Below are 20,093 nucleotides of genomic sequence, written 5' to 3' on the forward strand. Positions count from 1 at the left end.
AGCAACATTTTCAATGCAGGAATTTTACATATAACAGAGTATTTTTTACAGTGTGGAACTAGCACTCTTACATAAGTAAAGGATCTGAACACTTCTTCCACCACTGTCAGAGTAGTTACCTGTCCTGATGGGTTTTTTGCCGTTTCTTGTTCTGCGACGTGTTCAGTCAGAAACACCCGTTGCTGTCCGATAAGCCTCCAACATCCAGCTGAACATCTCACTTCTTTGATTTCCACGTATAAGAACAATCATTTGACTAGCAGACACACTTAAACCAACTATCAGCTTCCTGTCGCCGCATCGCCAGAAACTATTTTAATTTTGGCAAATAAAGCAGAGATTTACCTACAGTACTGAAAAAACAGATCCTGGTGATACCCCTGCATCATTGTAGGCTACTGTTCAGAGTCACATCAGGACATCTTAAAAGATGAGTCAGTCACAGTTCTGAACACTGCTCGTGATATTTTAAACACATTTTACCCAAACCATGATTGTTTTTCTTTAAGATTATTTTTTGGGGATTTTCAGCCTTTAAATTTGACAGGACAGCTAGGTGAGAAAGGGGAGAGAGAGGGGGAAGACATGCAGGAAATCTTCACAGTATATGTGCGCCTGCTCAACGACGACCGAGTCATTTTTTTGTGTCTAAACCTAAACAAAATTTTTGACCACAACATTGTAACGTGAATGCATTTTTCCAACAGTTATTTGTGAATGGATAAAGATCGTGGACACACATCCCTTTGTGGACTAACTTTTTTTTAATAGTTATGAACATCCGATCCATTCAAGTCATTGCCAAAGGAGTTGCTACAAAGCTAATTAAGACTGTCAGCTCCACACAACTCTCTCTGGATTTCTCAGTATGATAATGTTCAGAACATGGTGTCGTCCGGCGACTTTCACGCACAGAAACTCCTCCTTGGCTACTAGCAACTGCGCGGAGGAGGAGAGGGGCATGGTGCGCAATCACCGAAGGCTTGTGTCATGGGGACGCGCCGGCAGTTTTGATGTCATTACTTAAAATTCCTCATGGGGGAGACAGAAACTACGCACTATAGCTGTAATTTCGCGGACTTGTTGGGGGAGAAATCTCGACTCCTACATGGAATGAACAACATTTGACCAAGACAAAATTTAGAGATTTAGAGATATTTCTTTTTAACTGATGACATTGTGCAAATATCTTCACCTGACTGCACTCTGTTTTTCTAAATCAAGCATTTACAAGAATTAAACAAAATTCATTCATAAATAATATCCAGCATAACAGAAGAAACATTCTGTATATTAAGTTGCATTATGCATTGACTTAAACTAGTTGATACCTTCTACACCTGCAGTCACTCACAGTGCAAACAAACTCTGAATTACATCTGAAACAAAAAGAAAAGTCATTTGTAACACATCTTCTGTCAAAAGGTATTCAGTAGTAATATTAGTATTTGTTTCCGTTACCATATTATCAATTATTCCCCAAATGAATAGCATTAATTATAACAGTAAGACCATAATTTACAGGTTGTTTGAGCTGTTGACATGTCAAATTAGGTAATTTGAGAAGTCCTCAAATGCATTCCCTCAGATTAATGTTTTATCACGTTCACCTGGGCGCGACATGCTCCTCTCCAGCTGCTTGAGGGATTCTCCCGTCAATGTGCGGATCTCGTCCTTTAGCCGGCGGTGGCCGTCCAGAGTCAGGTGCCAGAAGCACGACTTCCTCTTGCCATCTCTGAACACCTGGTTGCAGGTTTTGCGGAAGCTGTTGTTGAAGCACAGGTTGTGGCGGATGGTGTTCTTCCAGCCGTCTGGCGCCGTCTGAAAGAAGGGGAAGTGCTCCCTGGGAACGGACAGGGAGGAAGAATATTAGGGCCTTCAAAAACAAGGCTGGCTGCAATATGCAATATGTCAAGCTTTACCATTACAAATTACACACAGGCCCTTTATGGATCAGTCTGACATTTTGGAAGATATTTTTTTTGATTTCCAGCAACTTCAAAAATGTCTGACTATATTATGTCTGATTAAATTTAATTAATACAAATGTTTCAAAAATCTGTTTTTGATTCAACTCTGTAATGTTGCCATAACAACATGATTTAAAATTAACAAAGAACCATTTATTCTGAAGAACCATTTAAAAGAGTTTCTTTATTGAAGAAGTTGGCTCCACAAAGAACTTTCTTGAAAATGGTTCCTTAAAGAACCAATTTTTGAATAGGATTCTTTGAGGCACCAATAATAGTAACTCAAAGAACCACTTTGTGATGGTTCTTTGAGGCTCCTTTGTGGGTTCTTTAGAGAACCCTTTACAGAAATGGTTCTTTAAAGAACCTTTTGTTTAAAAGGTTCTTTGTGGAACTAAAAATGGTTCCCCTATGGCATCACTCCAAAGAACCATTTTTGGTTCTTGTTACCACCTTTTTTTTTTCTGGGTGTAAGTGCTTCCAATTAGTCTGACCTGGTGAAGTTGTAAATCTGCTGGACTTTGAGGCTCCCAGTATGGCTGCTCTTGAGCGCCAAGGCGATGAGGATGCAATAATTCACAGGTGGGCGAGGCCAGCATCCTGGCTTTAGGATCTTATTGTCCTGGAAGCAGGAACAGTCGGATTAAAAGATAATTCGTTCCACTTATGGCGCGTATGCGTGACAGTTTTCATTTCCAGAGCAACCAGAAGAAACCCATGCAAACTCTACACTTTGCTTCAAACTTAAAGGAAAAGTCATTCATTTCTCAAAGATATTTAAAGCCCATTATTTTATCGATACCATTGATTAAACAAGCAACAATCAAAGTTAGAGTTTGGACAAAAACATTGTTAGGCATCAGGTTTTTTTATAGAGTTCCCTCTATCCAACCGGAGCAACCTGAGCCAGGCCCGAGCTCAGTGTTCTCACCTTGGCCTTCGTGTTCCTTCCCTTGCGTTTGTTCTTGGCTGGTCGACAGGAAACGTCTTCATTCTTGATCTAATAGTCAAAGATGGTGGCATTACATTCATATCAAACACTGAACTAGTTTAAACCAGTGCAGGGAATCCTGCGTTAGTGTTTGTTGGGGTTTATTAAAAGCAGGTTTATGTGTTAACCTTCAATTTCTTATTGTTTTTTTTGTCTGTAGATCAAATGTAGTCAAACCTTTTTAACCTGATACAGGACCCCGTTTCTACCTGGTATTATTATCTGATCTGTATTTGGAGCTTTTACAAGTCTGCATAAGAAAAAGACATGTAAATGCATGCATGCAAAACAAGTTTAAAAAGGTCTCTCCCTGCTGCCCTGCAGAAAGCTACCAATGAGCCCCTAAAAAGTAAAGGCTACACAGCATCATCGCTCTCCTACACCTGGAACACGCTATGCATGGTAACAAGTCCACAAGCTTTGCCTATAATATGCATATTAAGACCTGATCATAATGTGGCTGAAATTGAGACAAGAACTTATTAATACCAGGTATAAATGCAAAAGCACATGGTCGTATGTCATTTTACAGATCTCCTGCTAATTCCAGGGGTAAATGGGGTTAATTTAGTTTGCAAACCTACAAATGTCATACAATATGCAGCTCAAGGTGCCCTGAGTTACCTTGAAAACAAGAAATGCTTCATGCACTAAAGTTATTGTTTATCCCAACGTTTATCAAGCTGCTGAACTCCAAAAGTTAATCTTAGCACAGCAGAGCAGGGGTGCAAAAATGACACAAGCACTTTTTGCACTTCGCTCTTTAATTATTACAGTTACTTCTTAGGATGGTGTGTTGTCCATGCTGTCATGTGTCATCCTTTTGTGTCCTAGGCCGCTTCACTGACCTTAGGTTTATGTTGATTTTATTTCATGTGCATTTTAGAATGGTTTTTCTGTTACATGTTTGTGTTGTGAAGCAACAGATTGTAGCACTATATCAAAGACAAATTTCCCCTGAATGTTTCAACCATTTCTCCATTACTTTTAGCGAATCATTTAAAAAAAGTTTTGATATTTATTTCTACCATTCACTACTGGTACGGGTACTGTATAACAGAACATGTGACTGTTGATGCCTGTAGTGCATACTGTACCATGTACTCAGTGGAGTGCAGCAGTTCCTCCTGGAGAGGAGCACCATGGGGGTCAAACACGTGGAGCTCTGTGGCGAGTTGACGTTGGGTCTCTGCAGGGTTTAGCAGAGGCGTTTGGATTTCCTCAGTCGGTTCACAGAGAGTCTGCAGATCTGCTGTATGTTCTCCGTACTGGATCGGGCAGGCAATACTGGGATTCACCAACAGCCACAGGTTTGGCTTCACAAAGGTGTCTGAAGGACAGACAAATCAATGGCATTGCTTTGTACGGTAACACAATACAGATATTAGCTAAACTAAGCCAGCCATCTCCTGGCTGTAGTTTCAAGTTCTACAGACAGACATGGACGTTCTCGGCTAACGCTCAACAAGAAGCCGTATTTCCCAAAATGTCAAAATATTTTTTGAAGCCTCACGGATATACACAATGCATTGTGGTAAGAAACACCAAACCTAAACAAAAGATTTTAATATGATAGAATGACATTCAAAAAGGTATGAAAAGGTAAAAAAGGAAAAATATGGAGTATTATAAAAGAAAACTAAATAAAGAAAAAGAAGTAGAAAGCTGTAAATGATGACGCAGCAGCAGCTCACCTGACGTTTTATCGTACCAAATGAATTCATCTTTTCTTCTCGAGGCTCTTGCAGAAGGCCTCTGGACCACGTACTGATCATTCAGTTTGTCATCTGTCATCAGCGATACATTAACACATCGACACACAAACATTACGCACTTTAAATCAGTTGATCTGACCCCAAGACTCAGTTTACCACCACAAAGAGACACAAAATGTCTACAAAGAGACACAAAACCACAGATAAACAGGGACCCGCTCGTAGAAAAGCTGCTCCATAGCACAAATAGAGGTCAAAAGCTCCACAGGGAACCTTTAAGACTGGTTGCACAACATGTACTCTGAATGTGTGTCAACTGTAGGAGTGGTGGTGGGGCCTTTGCATACAGTATACATCTGTGCATGTATATATGTCTATGCCTTTGCATGTCTGTGCCCACGGGCCCATTTTCTCATAATCCACCCCGTATCACATACATTTCGTTCTCCGTGGGTTTTTGTGCTGTTTGGATTTAATGGGAGTGAAGGACAATCATCCCAGCTAAACCAAATACCACAGAGTAAAGGAAACTGTCACTGTCATATGTGTAATTTACAGTTTATCAAAACTACTGCACCACCCCCCTCTCCCCAGAGCCTATTATAATTTCCTTTACATAAAGACATTTGCACCATAAGTTGATGCAAAAAAGGCACAAAATGTTGCAGAAAAATTAACCAGAATGAGGAAAATTAAGTGTTTGACATTCAAAGTCTTAGTTTTTGCCCAGAAGTGGCGATCTCAAACCCTCCCCCCCCTCCCCCACAATGTTGAACCCAAAGTTACACCCTTGGTCACCGTGGTAAAACTGGTCGGTGGTTGTTGCCAGTCTCAGCTCCTTGTCCATGTCCCAGTCCGTCAGGCCCACAGAGCAGTGCAGGTCCAAGAGGCGAGCTTTGGTTTTAAGCTGTAAGGTCATGGTTGGAAGTGGCTGTTGGGTTTATTCCCTCTCAGTTCGGTTCAGTTCAGAAGCTCTCTGCTGAGAGTTTCACGTTCACTGACAGCCCTGCAGGCTGCGGATCTAACAGCTGGAGCTGAACATCCTGATTGGACTCAATTACACCTAAACAGTTCAGCCTGTGCTGAAATCACTCCAATCGGGGAGATATTTGGGCCTGCAACATTTGAATTTAATCAATCTAAATGTGTTACTCGTAGATTAAAAGTTCTAATAATTGAATTTGTATTAAGGTTACTAAAACTAAATTGAGTTTGATCAGTTCACCTCATACCACCCGTTGTGATTGAGCTGTCTACATGACAGTTCGTAAGTCGTAAGTAGACTCTGATTTGTCAAAATGAAGAAAAAAAAAACTGATTTACTAAAAATCAAGTTTAAATTGTTGAGGCTTAGAAACACTTTGTTTCTTTAAATTCAGAGGGAACATTGTGCGACACTCCTGACAGCGGATTTTCTGCTTTTTCATCTTAGAAACTGCTATACACTGAAACATCTGGATTGTCCCACAAGCCCCTGCTTCTGTTTTCCTGTGTGACCAGAAAAATAGAATTTTGAAATTCAAATGTAAGGTTTATATCTTTGCATTTAATTAGCCCTGCTAGTGGTGCAGGTCACAGGGAAGCAATGTTGGTCAGTCCTCCACTTGGGTCCAGACTGAAATATTTCAACAATTATTGGATGGATTGCCATGAAATTGTAAAGCAAGCCTGTCTGTCTGTGTCCTTTGCATATCTCGAGAACCGTTCATTCGATCTACGTCACACTTTGCGGGTGTGTTGCTGGGGGGCCCAAGGAAGTGCAGTGTCAAAGTTGGTGCAAACGTGGGTGGGACTTCAGGGCTCTGCAGACTGATTTGGGCATCAACAGCAGAAACTTATAACTAGGATTGGGCATCGAGAACCGATTCCTACTTGGAATAGTTTCAAAAATTACGATTCCTGTAGAATAGTTTCTTTATTGGAATAGTTTAGAAGATTTAGTTTTAAATCTGATCATCGTTTCCCAATTTAATATGCGCAAGTTTTGGTTACCGAAGCGGCCAGGCGCTTGTTGTGTTGCGGCCTTGGAGCACAGTAAGCGGCGCTCTAGTTTGGCTTTATTTTACAAAGCCTGGTTAAACGCAACTGCAACCCACCATTGAATCAAAATAAAAAAAACATTCCTCTTATTTGTGGAGTGATATTTGTTTGTATATTAGACATTTGACCACCCGCAGCGTACTGCTCGTCTTTAACATAGCAAAGCAAAAATCTGACTGTATTTTAACCAATGGAAATTATAAAACCTTACTCTTCAGTCATATACAGGTGTCCGTGTGCATGTTGTACACAAATATATATATACATATATAGTATATACTGCTGAACCATGTCTTCATTTCCTACATCTGTCACTAACACATCAAACTAGTGATAATATTTCAAAGCCATTTGATATGTCTTTAACATGTCTCCAGATCTGTGTTAGTGCAGTGTAGTCTATTTATTTTTTGTCACATTTACAGTACACATTTCACAAGTAAGAAACAGATCAAAACAGAAATAAATCATTTTTTTTACAGCATGGAAAAAAAAATAACAAAATCATATAGTTATCTTTAAATATCTATATATATTCGTATAGTTTGAACATTAAGTCTGTCATATACTCACAAGATTTCACCTCATTCCAATACGTTCATTTACAGAAACTCAAAAGAGTTCACACAGGAATGGGGACGGCTAGGACTGGAAGTTCCTGTTCAGCTGCTGTGTTTTAAATACCTAACAACGATCTAGTTAAGACAGCAAATCAGGTGGGGGCTCACACACTTCAATCGTTAGTTTTTTTGGGGGGGGAAAAAACACAGTAATGACCAGACATGCCGACAAAACCTAGCACTAAAACAGAAATAAATACAGGTTATATAGAAGCTGGTGGACCTGACGCTGAGCAGAGGAATGTTTCCATGACTGGCTGGAGTTCTGCGGTCGTGTTAATATCAGATTTGCGACATTAACTTTTCTTTTTTTTTCACCGTTTTTGGCGATAAATCCAAAACGTACCATACGCTGCATCTTTAAGAATTTAATGCGCCTGAGGACTACCGTGACCTCAACAAGATGGTTGGTGTTTGATGGGATGGGAGTTGGAGGGAAAGTAAAACCGAGGCTTTTCAGTTCTGGTTGGCTGGCCGGTTAATTCCTGGACTGAGTAAATTGCAAATTACTCTTCTGATGTGTTTTGTCAGTCGATGTGTCAGGTGGACACGTCGGCTTTGCATGTTGCAAAAAGACAACACACTGAGCAGTGAAAGTTTGGACAATCAGAGCTGAGTGTTTGAAAGTCAAATGAGTTGCCTCCTTTTCTGCTGAGCGGATTAAAACAAGCACCAGCCACAAGGCTCATGTCGTTCTTTTCCAGCTTAAAAACTCTGCATTTAAGTTGAAATGTGTGTTTTACTCTGTAAGCAATAATGAGCCGGCCTGGACCTTCTATTACAACACCTGCGAGTGAAGAATGTAGAGAATTTAGCATCAAACCATCAGAATCTTTAACACCGAGGTGGGACTGAAGACACTGCTCAAGACATGAGACTGAATCACATGAGGATAGGGTGGGACAAAGGGGGGAGGGGAGGAAGAGGAGGCTCAAAAGATAGGAATGTAGTTGTCAATCTTGGCGCGGTGCCGCTGTGCGATGCACTCGGCGATCCACACGATGTTCCTGCACTCCTGCTCCTTCAGCTTGACGTAGGCGTAGAAGACACTGAAGTGGAACTGGTTGAGGAAGGCCAGCTTGTTCAGCTTCACCTGCAAGGAGGAAGGGGGAGAGGGAAAGAAGGAGAGGAAGAGACAGAGAAGGATGAGTGTACAGACATCACCAAATAAAAAATAGCAAGCAACCTCCTAATATGGGCTTATATTAGCTTTTTGCAGATATAAATCATGTCACCCAATATGACATTGCAGTACAGAAATGCCAAAATAGGTCTGTCATTATAGGAATATAGGAATGTCATTTACAGAGCTATTTTTTCATGGAATAATCTCCCAAGTAACACAGGTTTTATCAAAAGAAAGTAAAGTTTTAAAAAGAAACTTAAATCTCACCTTCACTTTTTATCTTGAGGTTTTATAAACCCATATGTCATGTTGTGTAATATAGTGTAATGCAATTTTTTTTTTTTAAATGTCTTTGGTTTCGCTGGTTGTTTCCTTGTTATTTTGTTTTATATATTATATATTTTTTGTTTGTTATGTTCCTTTTCCTGTATGTGTCATGAAATGTTTTAATATTGTCGGACTGAATGTTGTTTTGGACCCCAGGAAGACTAGCTGGTCGTCTAGGTGTCAGCTAATGGGCATCCTTATAATAAACTTAAGCTCCAGTAGAGATACATTTAAGGTGTGAGTGATGACAGAGAAGGTTAGGAGCAATACAAGGCTATCATATTCAAGACCAGTCACAAAGCATCTGTTCCCACATCTACCACATTGCTTTTGAAACGTTTCCAGTCGACATTGAAACTATGATGCAATTGTGACCAAGCCGGAGTGCAGCTGTATATGTGTGGTTATGAGGCATAAGAGAGAGAGAGAGAGAGAGAGAGAGAGAGAGAGAGAGAGAGAGAGAGAGAGAGAGAGAGAGAGAGAGAGAGAGAGAGAGAGAGAGAGAGATGCTTCTCCACTTGGAAGTCAGTGTATGTCTGCTCATGTGTGCGTCACCTCGTGCTCGAAGAAACGGTCCTCCAGTGTTTTGTCGCCTGGGTTGCTGCCAGCACCCTCAAACAGCAGCTTGTACTCCTGAGGACAAGAGGCAAAGTTCAGACATATTGACAGTGATAGTGATTAACAGTAACAGACACCGACAGAAGAATCAACAATCTTTTAACAATCTCTACAGACAAAAAAAACCCGACGACGACAAGTTTTCAAATTATATATTTCAAAGCTGAGGGGTTCTCAGCAGGCCAAAGGCTTTTGGACTTACAGGATAGAAATCAGCGATGGCCTTGACCTGCTCGTAGTCATCTGCCCGGGCCAGCTGAGCAAGGCCTTCTGGGTAAAGCTTGCCGCAATGGGGGAAGAGCTTGGCGCGGTCCTCCTTGGACAGCTCCGTGCCAAACGAGTTGATGGTGATGATGAAGGCTCTCCTGTCTGCCTCGAACTGCAACAGAGACGGGGAGGTCAGCAGAGCAACAAGTGACCGACTGAGCTGACACGTTCACCCAGGTCAGTATAATAATAGAATAAATCAATATAGTTAATACAATACCCTATTCAACTTTGTTGACACTACAGGAATTTTTGTTGGCTACAAAATGAAAACACCAGAGGCCCGTAGGTGACAAACTTGACCCCTTTTCTTAAGCAGAGAACCAGTGGAGACATCAGTGAAGGTCCAGATCTGCTCCATAGCAGAACTTCCTGCTGGCGTTTCAGATTTTAATTCAGACGTAAGTCCTGACTTAGTCCAGCTGAGTGTGTGTATGTGTGTGTGCATGTTTGTTTTCTCCCTGTAAAACAGAGCAGAGACTCACCTCCAGAATAGGACACATGGTGTCAGCCGTGGTTCCTCCGAGGTTGGAGCAGAACTTATAGAAAGCCTCAAGGTAAGCCTAAGAGGGCGGTTGGGTCAAAATATAAATTGAGGTGACCAATAAATAAACAAATACATAAACAAAATCATTCCAGTTATTTAAAATGTTATTAGCTGAAGAAAAATCCTCATCATTGTACCAATTTATAACAAAACTAATCTTAATGTATATTGTCTTTTACATCACTTTTTTCATCTTTAATTACATTAAAGGAACACGCCAACTTATGGAGACTTTATCTTATCAGCGTATCCCCCAGAGATAGAGTTTGTCTTTCTGAGAATATAGTTCCCAGTTTATATATACGGTTAGAAGATGTCTGTGTCTCATGTGACCTTGTTATTTGTATACGCTGTGACTATACAAATCACAACATGTAAATAGGAAAATGTTGGCGTTATTTTGTCACTTATTCGGAGCAGCAGGCTAGTTGGAGCTGGTTACCTCCAGGATCTGTGCTAAGCTAGGCTAGTGGTGGGTGCGTCAGACAGAGTTACGACATGCACAGAGATGAGAAGGCTATGTATGGACTCCTCTAACTCTGGGGGATACGGTGAATAAGCTAAAGTCCCAATAAGTCGGCGTGATTCTTTAAGACTTTCACTGAGAGTAACGCTCTCTTTTTCAGGAACGCCCTGATGACATTCACATTCAGTACAACCGCAGTCTGCTCGGCTACTGAGCAGCGAGTCTGGGGAAGAGAACCAACAACCTCCAGACACAAGCTTGTTTCTCTAACCTTTAGGCCACCACTGCTCCAAACTGCTAAAATATTCAACAAAATATCCGCAATCCTTGAGTTGTTGTTAATATCTTCTTATTTTAGATCTCTTTTGTTTTAATTTTACTAACCAATTGCTTTTGTTTCAGTTCATACTACCTTTTAGTCTGTAAACTCTCACATTAGTAGGTTTATAATTCCTACGATCATAACTACAATATGCTTTACCTTGTAAAGTGTGTTACGAATTATTTCAATGTTCATCTCATCCAAATCCTGTTCAGATATGCAGTCCTGGAAGAAAGCAGCTGAAAAGAAAAGAAAAATAATTTAATTTGAACCGACAAAGGAAATCTTGGATGTTTTGTAAGCTTTGGCGCTACCTGCTGTTCTGCAAGATACATTACAATTACGCTGTCAAACCCTCTTTTAGATCGTTAGAGATAGACCATGATAAGGTGCTATGGTAGAGCGTGTGCAATGGTGGTAGTGCAAAAGTGAACAGTGCAATAGCTTATTATTAAATATTAACTACGAATATGAAAAGACAAGAATGTAAACATAATAGAATTGCTTGAAATGAATTTGATGTAAATAGCAGGTTATATGGGAGGTACGCACCCAGGGGCGTGTCCACCAGGATGGCGTTGTAGAGCTCGGCGGGGGTCTGAGCGATGTTGACCGCCTCCATCTGCTCAAAGCTGCCCAGCGGGTGACACTTTGGCACCAGCTCAGAGATGGCCCGCTGGTGGAGGGTGCCCGTGATCAGCAGGATGACGTTATCAATCATATAGCTGTACCTGCGGACACGAGGTGGGTGGAGAGAGGTTGTAGCAGGATCACTGTGAGCAGACTTTTTTTTGCTGTTGTTGTTAAAAATCATCATATATGTCGTATAGTAATTTTTAGCACATTAATAGTAGGCCAAGGACCCCTCAGCTGATAAAGAGATGGAGCAGAGACCCCTAACTCCATCTTTAACCATATATGTTGTATAAAATTGAGTTGCAAATTAAATTGGGCCTACAATAGCATGTAGGGCAGCCTAAAGCCTGTATACTGTACATACCTCATTATGGTGCACAGAATACTAAGCTATTAAAATAATAATTGTTAAAATACTCATATTTATAAATCATGTTTTAATGTTCAATCATCGGGCTTAACTGTGTGCTACATTATGGCTATCTACCTATTAGGCTAGTAAGCCTATCATCAATGTTGTGTAAATTCAAAAAAAGATTTATCTTTAAAAATAATATGTTGGATTCATGGTAATGTATATTTTCAGACATATACATACTGTATCATTTTTTAACTAACATTAATTTGGTGGCCCCCCTGCAGCAACTTTGAGGACCCCCTAGGGGTCGCGGACCCCCTTTTGAAGATCTCTGCTATAAGGTATATTTTCCAATACCTGCTGACTGTTTTCAAAGCATACCATAACATATAATATTCATTTCAAGGCTTCCATGGTCCGAATCAATTATAGTATAGAATAAAAAACAACCTAGCGAAACAGTAGATCTATCAACATTTAGTCCCCTTTACTTCAGTGAATAAGGCAAATAGGGCTGTTCGATTATGGCAAAATCTAAATCACAATTATTTGGATCAAAATTGAAATATCGACAATTTTTTTACAATTTCTCATTGACCTTTGGAAAGATGTTGCATTTATTGAACTAAAAAACCTTGAAACAGTTAAACAAATCAACAGTGAAAACACTTTGAACTGTAAATTTACCTTATAATACTTTACTGTTTTAACATAAGACGAGGAGTTCACTTGCAAAACGGAATTTGCAAAATAATAGTTTTTCTCGATTGTATTGTTTTTGTGATCGTTAGTAGCTAAAATCAAAATCGCGATAAAGATTTTATTAATTGCATAACCCTGCTTTTTTTCTTCTGAGTTTGTTTTTTTCAACAAAGAAAAGATAACACTTGCACACTTGCTTCATGGCACAAAAGTTGAATTAAGACGTTTCAATCCTACTCGGATCTTCGTAGTGTCAAGACTGTTTTTTCCAACAACATAACTCATCAATGGTTTTGTATTACAGCAAATGACTATGAGTTCTCAGATGTCAAAGCATACTTGAACACACCGACGAGTTTCCAAACAGTCCCTGCATACAGCTGTACTACCACAAGATAATGTTACTTTGACAGAGAAAAGAAAGGCGAATATTCACTGTTGGAATAGCAACCTCAAACGAGTTTCTCCAAGCTGAGGGCTATTTCACAAAACCTAGAAAGATAGATGGATGGATGGATGGATGGACGGACGGACGGACAGAGGGTTAAGTCGGGATTTCCCAGTTATCCTGGATGATTTAAGCCTTGCAGCAGTTGCTGGTTGTATTTAGCCAGAAATTGAGCGCCATGTGGTGATGACAGTTAAGTTCAGGCACTAAAACTACTAGTGAGGTTAAGGAAAAAGATTGTGGTTAAAAAACTCCAGAGGAAAGAATTAGTGTTTCCTGGGTAAAAGTATTTTGTATTCGATGCGAAGTGAACTCCGCTCTCCGGCTTGAAAGTGCTGTGTTTTATGTTGACACCACGTTGTACTATTTCAGATTATTTTCCATTGGATATTAAAGTTCATAAACAGGTGTTTTCGCATGCCTGGCCGTGTGGCACTATATCCATGGTATTGGAAGGGGGATTCAATTCTTGCATGTTTTGTTGTGTTGTGCATGATCAAAAAACACATCAACAACTCTCTGCTTTTGTCACATATCGCACCCTGGTTATAGTTCAAGAAGTTAGGAGTTATTTCAACACGACAGCTTTCTACTTACGTGATGAAGTCCATGAAGCTGGCCAACGGCTCGTACGACTGGTTCCTCATGTGGCGAAACTCCACCACCATCTTCTCCTTCAGCTTGTCATCGATAACGGACACGGTGAGAGGAGACGCCTCGTTTGCCAAGAAGCTGCCATAGTCTGTACTCTGCAGGTGGAGCTTCAGATCTGCAGGGGAAACATGGGTGGATAAGAAAGCCTTGTTGTGATTGGTGGTAATAAATGTGGAAGAAACCAAAATACTAAAATCAAGCTGCAAGACCAGTAATGAATCGTGAAATTCTCCTGCTCAAAATACTACTCAGAACATTACTCGCAGAACCATACCACTATGTTTGCATGTTTTAGCAAATGTTGCACACTTCACAGCTGCTGACCAGTCTTTAAAGCATACTGCAGTATTTATTTATTTTATTTTTTGGCCGCTGCGTCGAGGAGTGGAAATCTATATATGTGCGCCGGCTCTACCAACTGAGCTAACGCAGCCACATACTGCAATATTTATACAGGACATAAGGAGTACGTAAAGTAATTGAAATACACTCCACCTTTACGAGCTGCAGTAATAAACTGCTGGGGCTGGGCGATAGTGAGAAAATCAGATATCACGATATTCTTGACCAAATACCTCGATATCGATATTGCGGTGATGTTCTAGGGTTGACAATTGGTGCTTTAAAAAAAATATCTTCACACTCAGATTTTAGATGAAAAATCATCAGTAATGTGGACATAATGTCTAAGTGGAGTAAAGGCAAATAATAGAACAGCTAGAACAGTCTGGTAAGTTCAGAAAAGTACATCACTGTACTGTTACGCAGCCTTTAAAACCAGGAAAAGACAAGACTTATGTCATATCACAATATTACGATATCTAGTATCATATCACGATATCGATATAATATCAATATATTGCCCAGCCCTATAATAAACGCATTAATACATCAATAATTATGATCCACCAATATGATTGTGAAATGGGCCACCACTGTGCATAACGAGTGCTTTAACTTTTGGTATATTTTGATGCTAATATTTTTTGTGATTTGACTAAGGGAGAAAGCAGGACTTATATTTTTGTTAGCACGATAGTATATGGCTACTTTTACTTCTGAATGATTCTTCTACCACTGCAGGATTGTGAAGTAACGTTTAACAACATCAGTGAACATTTCCTCTCAGCTGTGGAAGAAAACAAGAAGCGTTTACTGCAATATAATCTCAGTTATGTGTGACAGAAAAACGGTCGCAATCAGTTTAATATAAATAATATTAAAATATAATATAATAAACTGCGGGAGTGTCAATAGAGCTATGAAACAAGCCATTCTGTCAACGTTATAGCTTCAAAAGTAACAGTGTAAAATCTCGTCCTACTGTAATTTCACTTCCTCTAAGAAAGCCCATCATTGATCAATAGACAGCTATATGTGCTTAGCTTGGGTTAGCATTATGTTAGCTAGCTAGGATTTAGAGTATAGCAAGCTTAAAATGACAAATATCGAATACGATTTTCTTCACAATTAATCCGTGCAAATTGTCTTTGTGAAGCTTGACCACTTCCACTAAGTGCCAATAATAGAAAATGGAGAGTCGGATAGTATGATATAAAGCAACATTATAGTTGGCTTTGAGTCTGACAGCTTGCGTTAGCTTGAATTAGCCCTGTGCGGCTAGCTAGCTATTAGCCGTTAGCTAGCATCTGGTTTAACTCACCTTCCAGGGTCTCACACTGAACAAGGTTTAAATAATCCGCCTGGGACAGTATACCAGCTTTAAATCCTCTGACTAGCCCCTCCAGGTAGCCGTTGTCCACGTTAAAATATAGCTCGGAGAAAGGCATCCTGTCTGACCGTCAGATCCGTCTCTCTCTGCCGCTGGTGGAGAACCGTCAGAGTCCGGTTGTTAGCGTTAGCATCAGCTGACTGAACCATGTGACCATCATCTGACCGGTCATCCGTGTGGGTGTGTGTCTGTGTATGTGTGGGTGTGCTGCAGTAGGGTACTAAAACTAAAAGTGCTCATTTTGCAGATTGGCCCATTTCAGAGTAATGTATCTAAGACATTATTGGATTATAATTATTGATACATATTGATTAGGCTATGTTTAGGCAACATTACCTTAAAAGCTGGTTATGAAGGAGCTAATTTTGAGTAGACTGCTTTATATATGCTACTGGGCAGTGGTGGAATGTAACTAAGTACATTTACTCAGTACAAATTCAAAGTACTATGTAAGTTTTTTTTTGGAATTTCCTGAAACTTTATACATGTACTCCACTTCACTTCAGAGGTAGCCTACATATTGTATTTTTTCTCCATTACATTTGTCTGACAGCTTAAGTAGTTAGGGAAAGTTAGGCATTTTTTTGCCAATCTGCAAAAATAATTCTTACCAATAACTTTTTTTTTTTTTACACCTCCCAATTTATCCACGGCCAAATCCTCAGGAAAACGCCTGGAGAGCCAATCAAAGTTGGGGTGCTTAGAGGGCCTGGGTAAAAATTGTGAAAATAATTTTTTTCACCAATATTAGCTTTTGAAATGTCTAACTAGGGTTTTTTAGGGATGCTGAATCCATTCAAGTCATTATTTTTGAATACAAATTACTCCTTAATCCATTCTTCACCCCAAATCCATAGTTTAAATAGGTGAGATCTGTCATATTTTGGTAAGAATGTTTATTGCCGATTGGCAAAAAAAAAGCCTAACTATAGTTACTTTTCAGATGACAGTTTTTCATTCCCTTTTTGTCCAATGAAAACCATGTATCTCTAGATGTGATGATTTTGAATGTTTGTGATAAATCTAAGGGGAAGAAGTGTTTCTTTATGTGTTGAGACATTTTAAGGTTAAGACTTGGGCCAGGGTAAAACTTGCTTTTAAATAGTTCTCTAAAAAATTAAGGATTCCTGACTAAATAAGCAACAATCACAGTTAAAATTTGGGGGAAATAAACACTATTAGTTATTCAATATTTAGAGTTTAACACTCAAAAACTCACTCTGCTTCGTAACGACTGTGTGAGTGTGGTTTAATAAGATTTACAGAGATGTTACAAATTTTTTTTTTCCAACTGAACCAGACAAAAGAGAATCACTGAATCTCTTCTAACTTTAAAAAGAATGTGTCTTCATGAAGGACTCAATCGTTTCGAGGTTTTCAGAGCTTTTTAGATGAGTTCAAAGTTTCAGTTATGGCAAGTAATAGCAAGGTTATTTACCACCATCTAGAGACACAGTAGAACTATGTCATTTTATCTGTGATTATTTTCTGGCCCGGATTACGTCTCATAACAGGTTGGACTGGTCTGTGAAGCTGACAGTAAAATCATGAGGATGTAACAGAAATAAATCAGACGACACAAACCCTCAGGGAAAGACGGAGAATGAGAAGTGTTTTCCCTTTTAATTCTTTTCTACAGTGCTTTTTAAATCGGATTCGCAGGTAAGAATCTTACACACAAATTAATTGTAATTAATGTGACATAGTAGTTGGTGTGATCATATTCCACGAGGTTAAATGGAGCCCTTGCCGTTCTTTTGTTTATGTGAAAGGAGTACGCTCCAACATGGATGTGTCTGCAGAGAGAGAGGACGGGGTCTCTGCCTCTGGAGTCACTCTGTCTGAGCAACATGACAGCCAGACCAGAGATAAGAGGTATAGATAAACTTTTCTCAGAATGTTTATGACTGTTCACTCTCTCAGAGCTCTAAAATCAACTTTGTGTATGTTGTGTTGAAGCCCAGTGAAGCAGAAGAGACCACCAGACAAACATGTTCCCAGCTGTGTGTCGATGAAGAGTGGCCGGTCTTTGAGTGAACCTATCGAGTTCCAGGATGGTGACCATTCTGATAATCAAATGTGAGAATTTTAAACATACAAGTTTGTTATTATGTCACTTTTACTGTTGAATTAGAGTCAGTCATTTACACATGTTGAATTAACAGCCTGGAATTTAATTGTTACATGTTTATGTTGTGTTGAAGTCAAGTCAAGCAGGAGAGACCAGACTCACCTGGACTCAGCTGTTTGTCCCGGAGTAGTGGCCAGTCTATACGGGAATCTACTGAGTTCAACAATGGGCTGATTGTTGAGACAAGGTAAGAATTTAAAGCACGAGGATGTTGTTGCAGGTTACCGGCAATGTACCTGTACAATGTAAGGTGAGCACAAAGAAACCTTTCCCCTTCACAAATGAAGCTGAAAAGAGCCTCATTGTGTCAAAAACTGTGCTTTGAACTATTCATACATATAGCTACAAAAAGTAATGCACTGTTGTTCATATGTTTTCCAGGTATTGATTTCTGTATGCACTACATTGACTGTATGACACATAAGACCGCTCAGATTGGCGTAGGGAGGCGGTCAGGGTGTATGGGGGGTCGTAAAATATGGCCTCAAGCGGGGAGTTGTGTCCCAGGAGAAGTTAAGAAGTTAAGTTTGTGTCCCAGGAGTATTTCGTAAGAGGGACAGTGTTTTTATCCAAACCACCATCTTTTTTTCTAATCCTAACTAGTCATTTTAGTGTCTAAACTTAACTGTCAATGCCTCTGAAACCACCGTCACCCCATGCTGCCCTGTACCCAGCTCACAGTCAACGTTTCTAGGCTAAATTTAACTGCAAAGACAGCTAAACTTAACTGTAACGTGAATAGGATATCATTCAAATTGTTGTGCATACGTTTTCGTACGATATCATCTGAACCCATTCATAAGAATGCGTTGAACTATGCATCATTCATGTATCATCATCATATTGAATATATTTAATATTTATGTTTTCTAAAAGCCAAGTGAACCAGGAGAGACCAGACCCACCTGGACCTACCTGTGTTTCTGTGAAGAGAATCAAGTCTATAAGTAACCCTGTTGCTTTGAATAATGGAAGTCTGACTGTTGAGCGAATGATGAAGTAAGAATTTAAAGCACAAGAATGTTTTTGCTGTTGATCTGTATTATACCTGATTTAGAAATTTACAGAGAAGCCAAAACATCCAAGTGAAACAAGTATTTTTGAGTGGAGGAGTTCAGTTTATTTTATAAACTGGAATTTGTGTTGAAGCCAAGTGGAGCAGGAGAGACTCAGCTTTGGGTCTGTGAAGGATAACTGACCTAAGGACGAGTCTATTGATCTCAAAGGTGAAAGACTTTACTAACCAGCACTTAGAGGTCAAGAGATTTGAAGGCAGAAATGGACTTAAATTCAATTGATATCTCGGAGTTCCAATCGGAAAAACCCTGAATTTTGTGACTTCAAGGAAGTCAGTCACGGAAAAAGCTGTGTTGTTTTTAAATTTCGTTACTGGAAAAAATCTGGTGATTGATCGACATTCTTTAGGAAACCTGCATTCATTTTCTCCCGCAAAGGCTGAGTGGGTAAAGAAAATGGAAGAGGAATCTATTAAATGTACATTTTCATTCCAAAAGATAACTCCACAAAATTTGATAGAAAACTGACCAAAGGATGTTTTATACAAGGGAAGATGAAAATGTTTAGCCTGTCTAGTCAGTGAATTAAGAATTGTGTATTGTTAACAATATAATATCTTAAGGTAAATCATTTTTTTTATATTTTGTTTTAAACACAAATGTACAGGTTTGAAGAATATATATGTTGAAAATAATCAGTAAATGCAATTTAGAAAAACAGCTGTGAGCTGGGATGCCCTCCAGCCTTCTGCCAAGGCTGAGTGGGTAAAGATAATAGATGGATTTGTAATGACATGAATATGTAACTATTTAGTAGCGCGGGTAGGGTAACACTTTACAATAAGGTACACAAAAATGTAGGTAGTTACTGAGGAACGAATGAGGAATAAACGAGGAATGATTGAGTAACGAATGATTAGTTAACGATTAGTTACTGACTGACTGTGATTTAAGCATTAATGATTAGTTACTGGTAAACAGACTGGTAGCTACTGTTAAATGAATGAGTAACAATGCGTTACTCCAGTCGGTTAACCAGTAACTAATCATTAGTGCTTGAATCACAGTCAATTAGTAACTAATCATTAACTAACCATTCGTCGTTCCTCAGTAACTACACCTACATTTTTGTTAACCTTTTTGTAAAGTGTTACCGCAGTTTGAATGAAGGTTGCAGTTATTCAAAACTTTATTCTAAACAAAAATCAGTGACTTTGAAAACGGTCCATCAAACTCTTTTCCCTCAAGAAATCACAGTGGAAAAGAATACTGTGGGAGTGTTTCTATTTATCCATTTGTGTGGACAAAAAAACATTTAAATTATGGTGAGTCACATTATACTTGGGGACCAAAGCTGGTCTCCAAAATGTAAGCCATTTCTTGTTACCATTTAATTTAGAGCTATGT

At 39.4% G+C, this 20,093-nt stretch overlaps 2 protein-coding genes across 3 annotated transcripts; both read right to left on the minus strand.

Annotated features, from left to right (window-relative positions):
- Positions 1–1,139: 1,139 nt before the first annotated feature.
- On the minus strand, positions 1,140–5,751 carry foxr1 (forkhead box R1). Of its 2 annotated transcripts, XM_028579386.1 has the most exons (7): positions 5,475–5,751; positions 4,656–4,748; positions 4,059–4,291; positions 2,902–2,970; positions 2,465–2,592; positions 1,611–1,843; positions 1,140–1,379 (listed from the first exon to the last, which is right to left on the minus strand). In XM_028579386.1, exons 1-7 carry the CDS (start codon positions 5,593–5,595, stop codon positions 1,351–1,353), a joined length of 906 nt encoding a protein of 301 aa, XP_028435187.1. In that variant the 5' UTR covers positions 5,596–5,751; the 3' UTR covers positions 1,140–1,350. The 2 variants fall into 2 exon arrangements, with proteins under 2 accessions (XP_028435187.1, XP_028435188.1); XM_028579387.1 differs by lacking the exon at positions 1,140–1,379 and having other exon boundaries at positions 1,617–1,821.
- Positions 5,752–7,008: 1,257 nt separating this feature from the next.
- atp6v0d1 (ATPase H+ transporting V0 subunit d1) lies at positions 7,009–15,720 on the minus strand. Its single transcript, XM_028575016.1, has 8 exons — positions 15,471–15,720; positions 13,751–13,922; positions 11,562–11,740; positions 11,169–11,248; positions 10,160–10,237; positions 9,610–9,786; positions 9,345–9,422; positions 7,009–8,429 (listed from the first exon to the last, which is right to left on the minus strand). The coding sequence occupies exons 1-8, from the start codon at positions 15,595–15,597 to the stop codon at positions 8,268–8,270; spliced, it is 1,053 nt and encodes a 350-aa protein (XP_028430817.1). The 5' UTR covers positions 15,598–15,720; the 3' UTR covers positions 7,009–8,267.
- Between the last annotated feature and the right edge of the window lie 4,373 nt (positions 15,721–20,093).

This window comes from Perca flavescens, chromosome 1, assembly GCF_004354835.1.
Source record: "Perca flavescens isolate YP-PL-M2 chromosome 1, PFLA_1.0, whole genome shotgun sequence".
In the NCBI taxonomy this organism is placed as follows: Eukaryota; Metazoa; Chordata; class Actinopteri; order Perciformes; family Percidae; genus Perca; species Perca flavescens.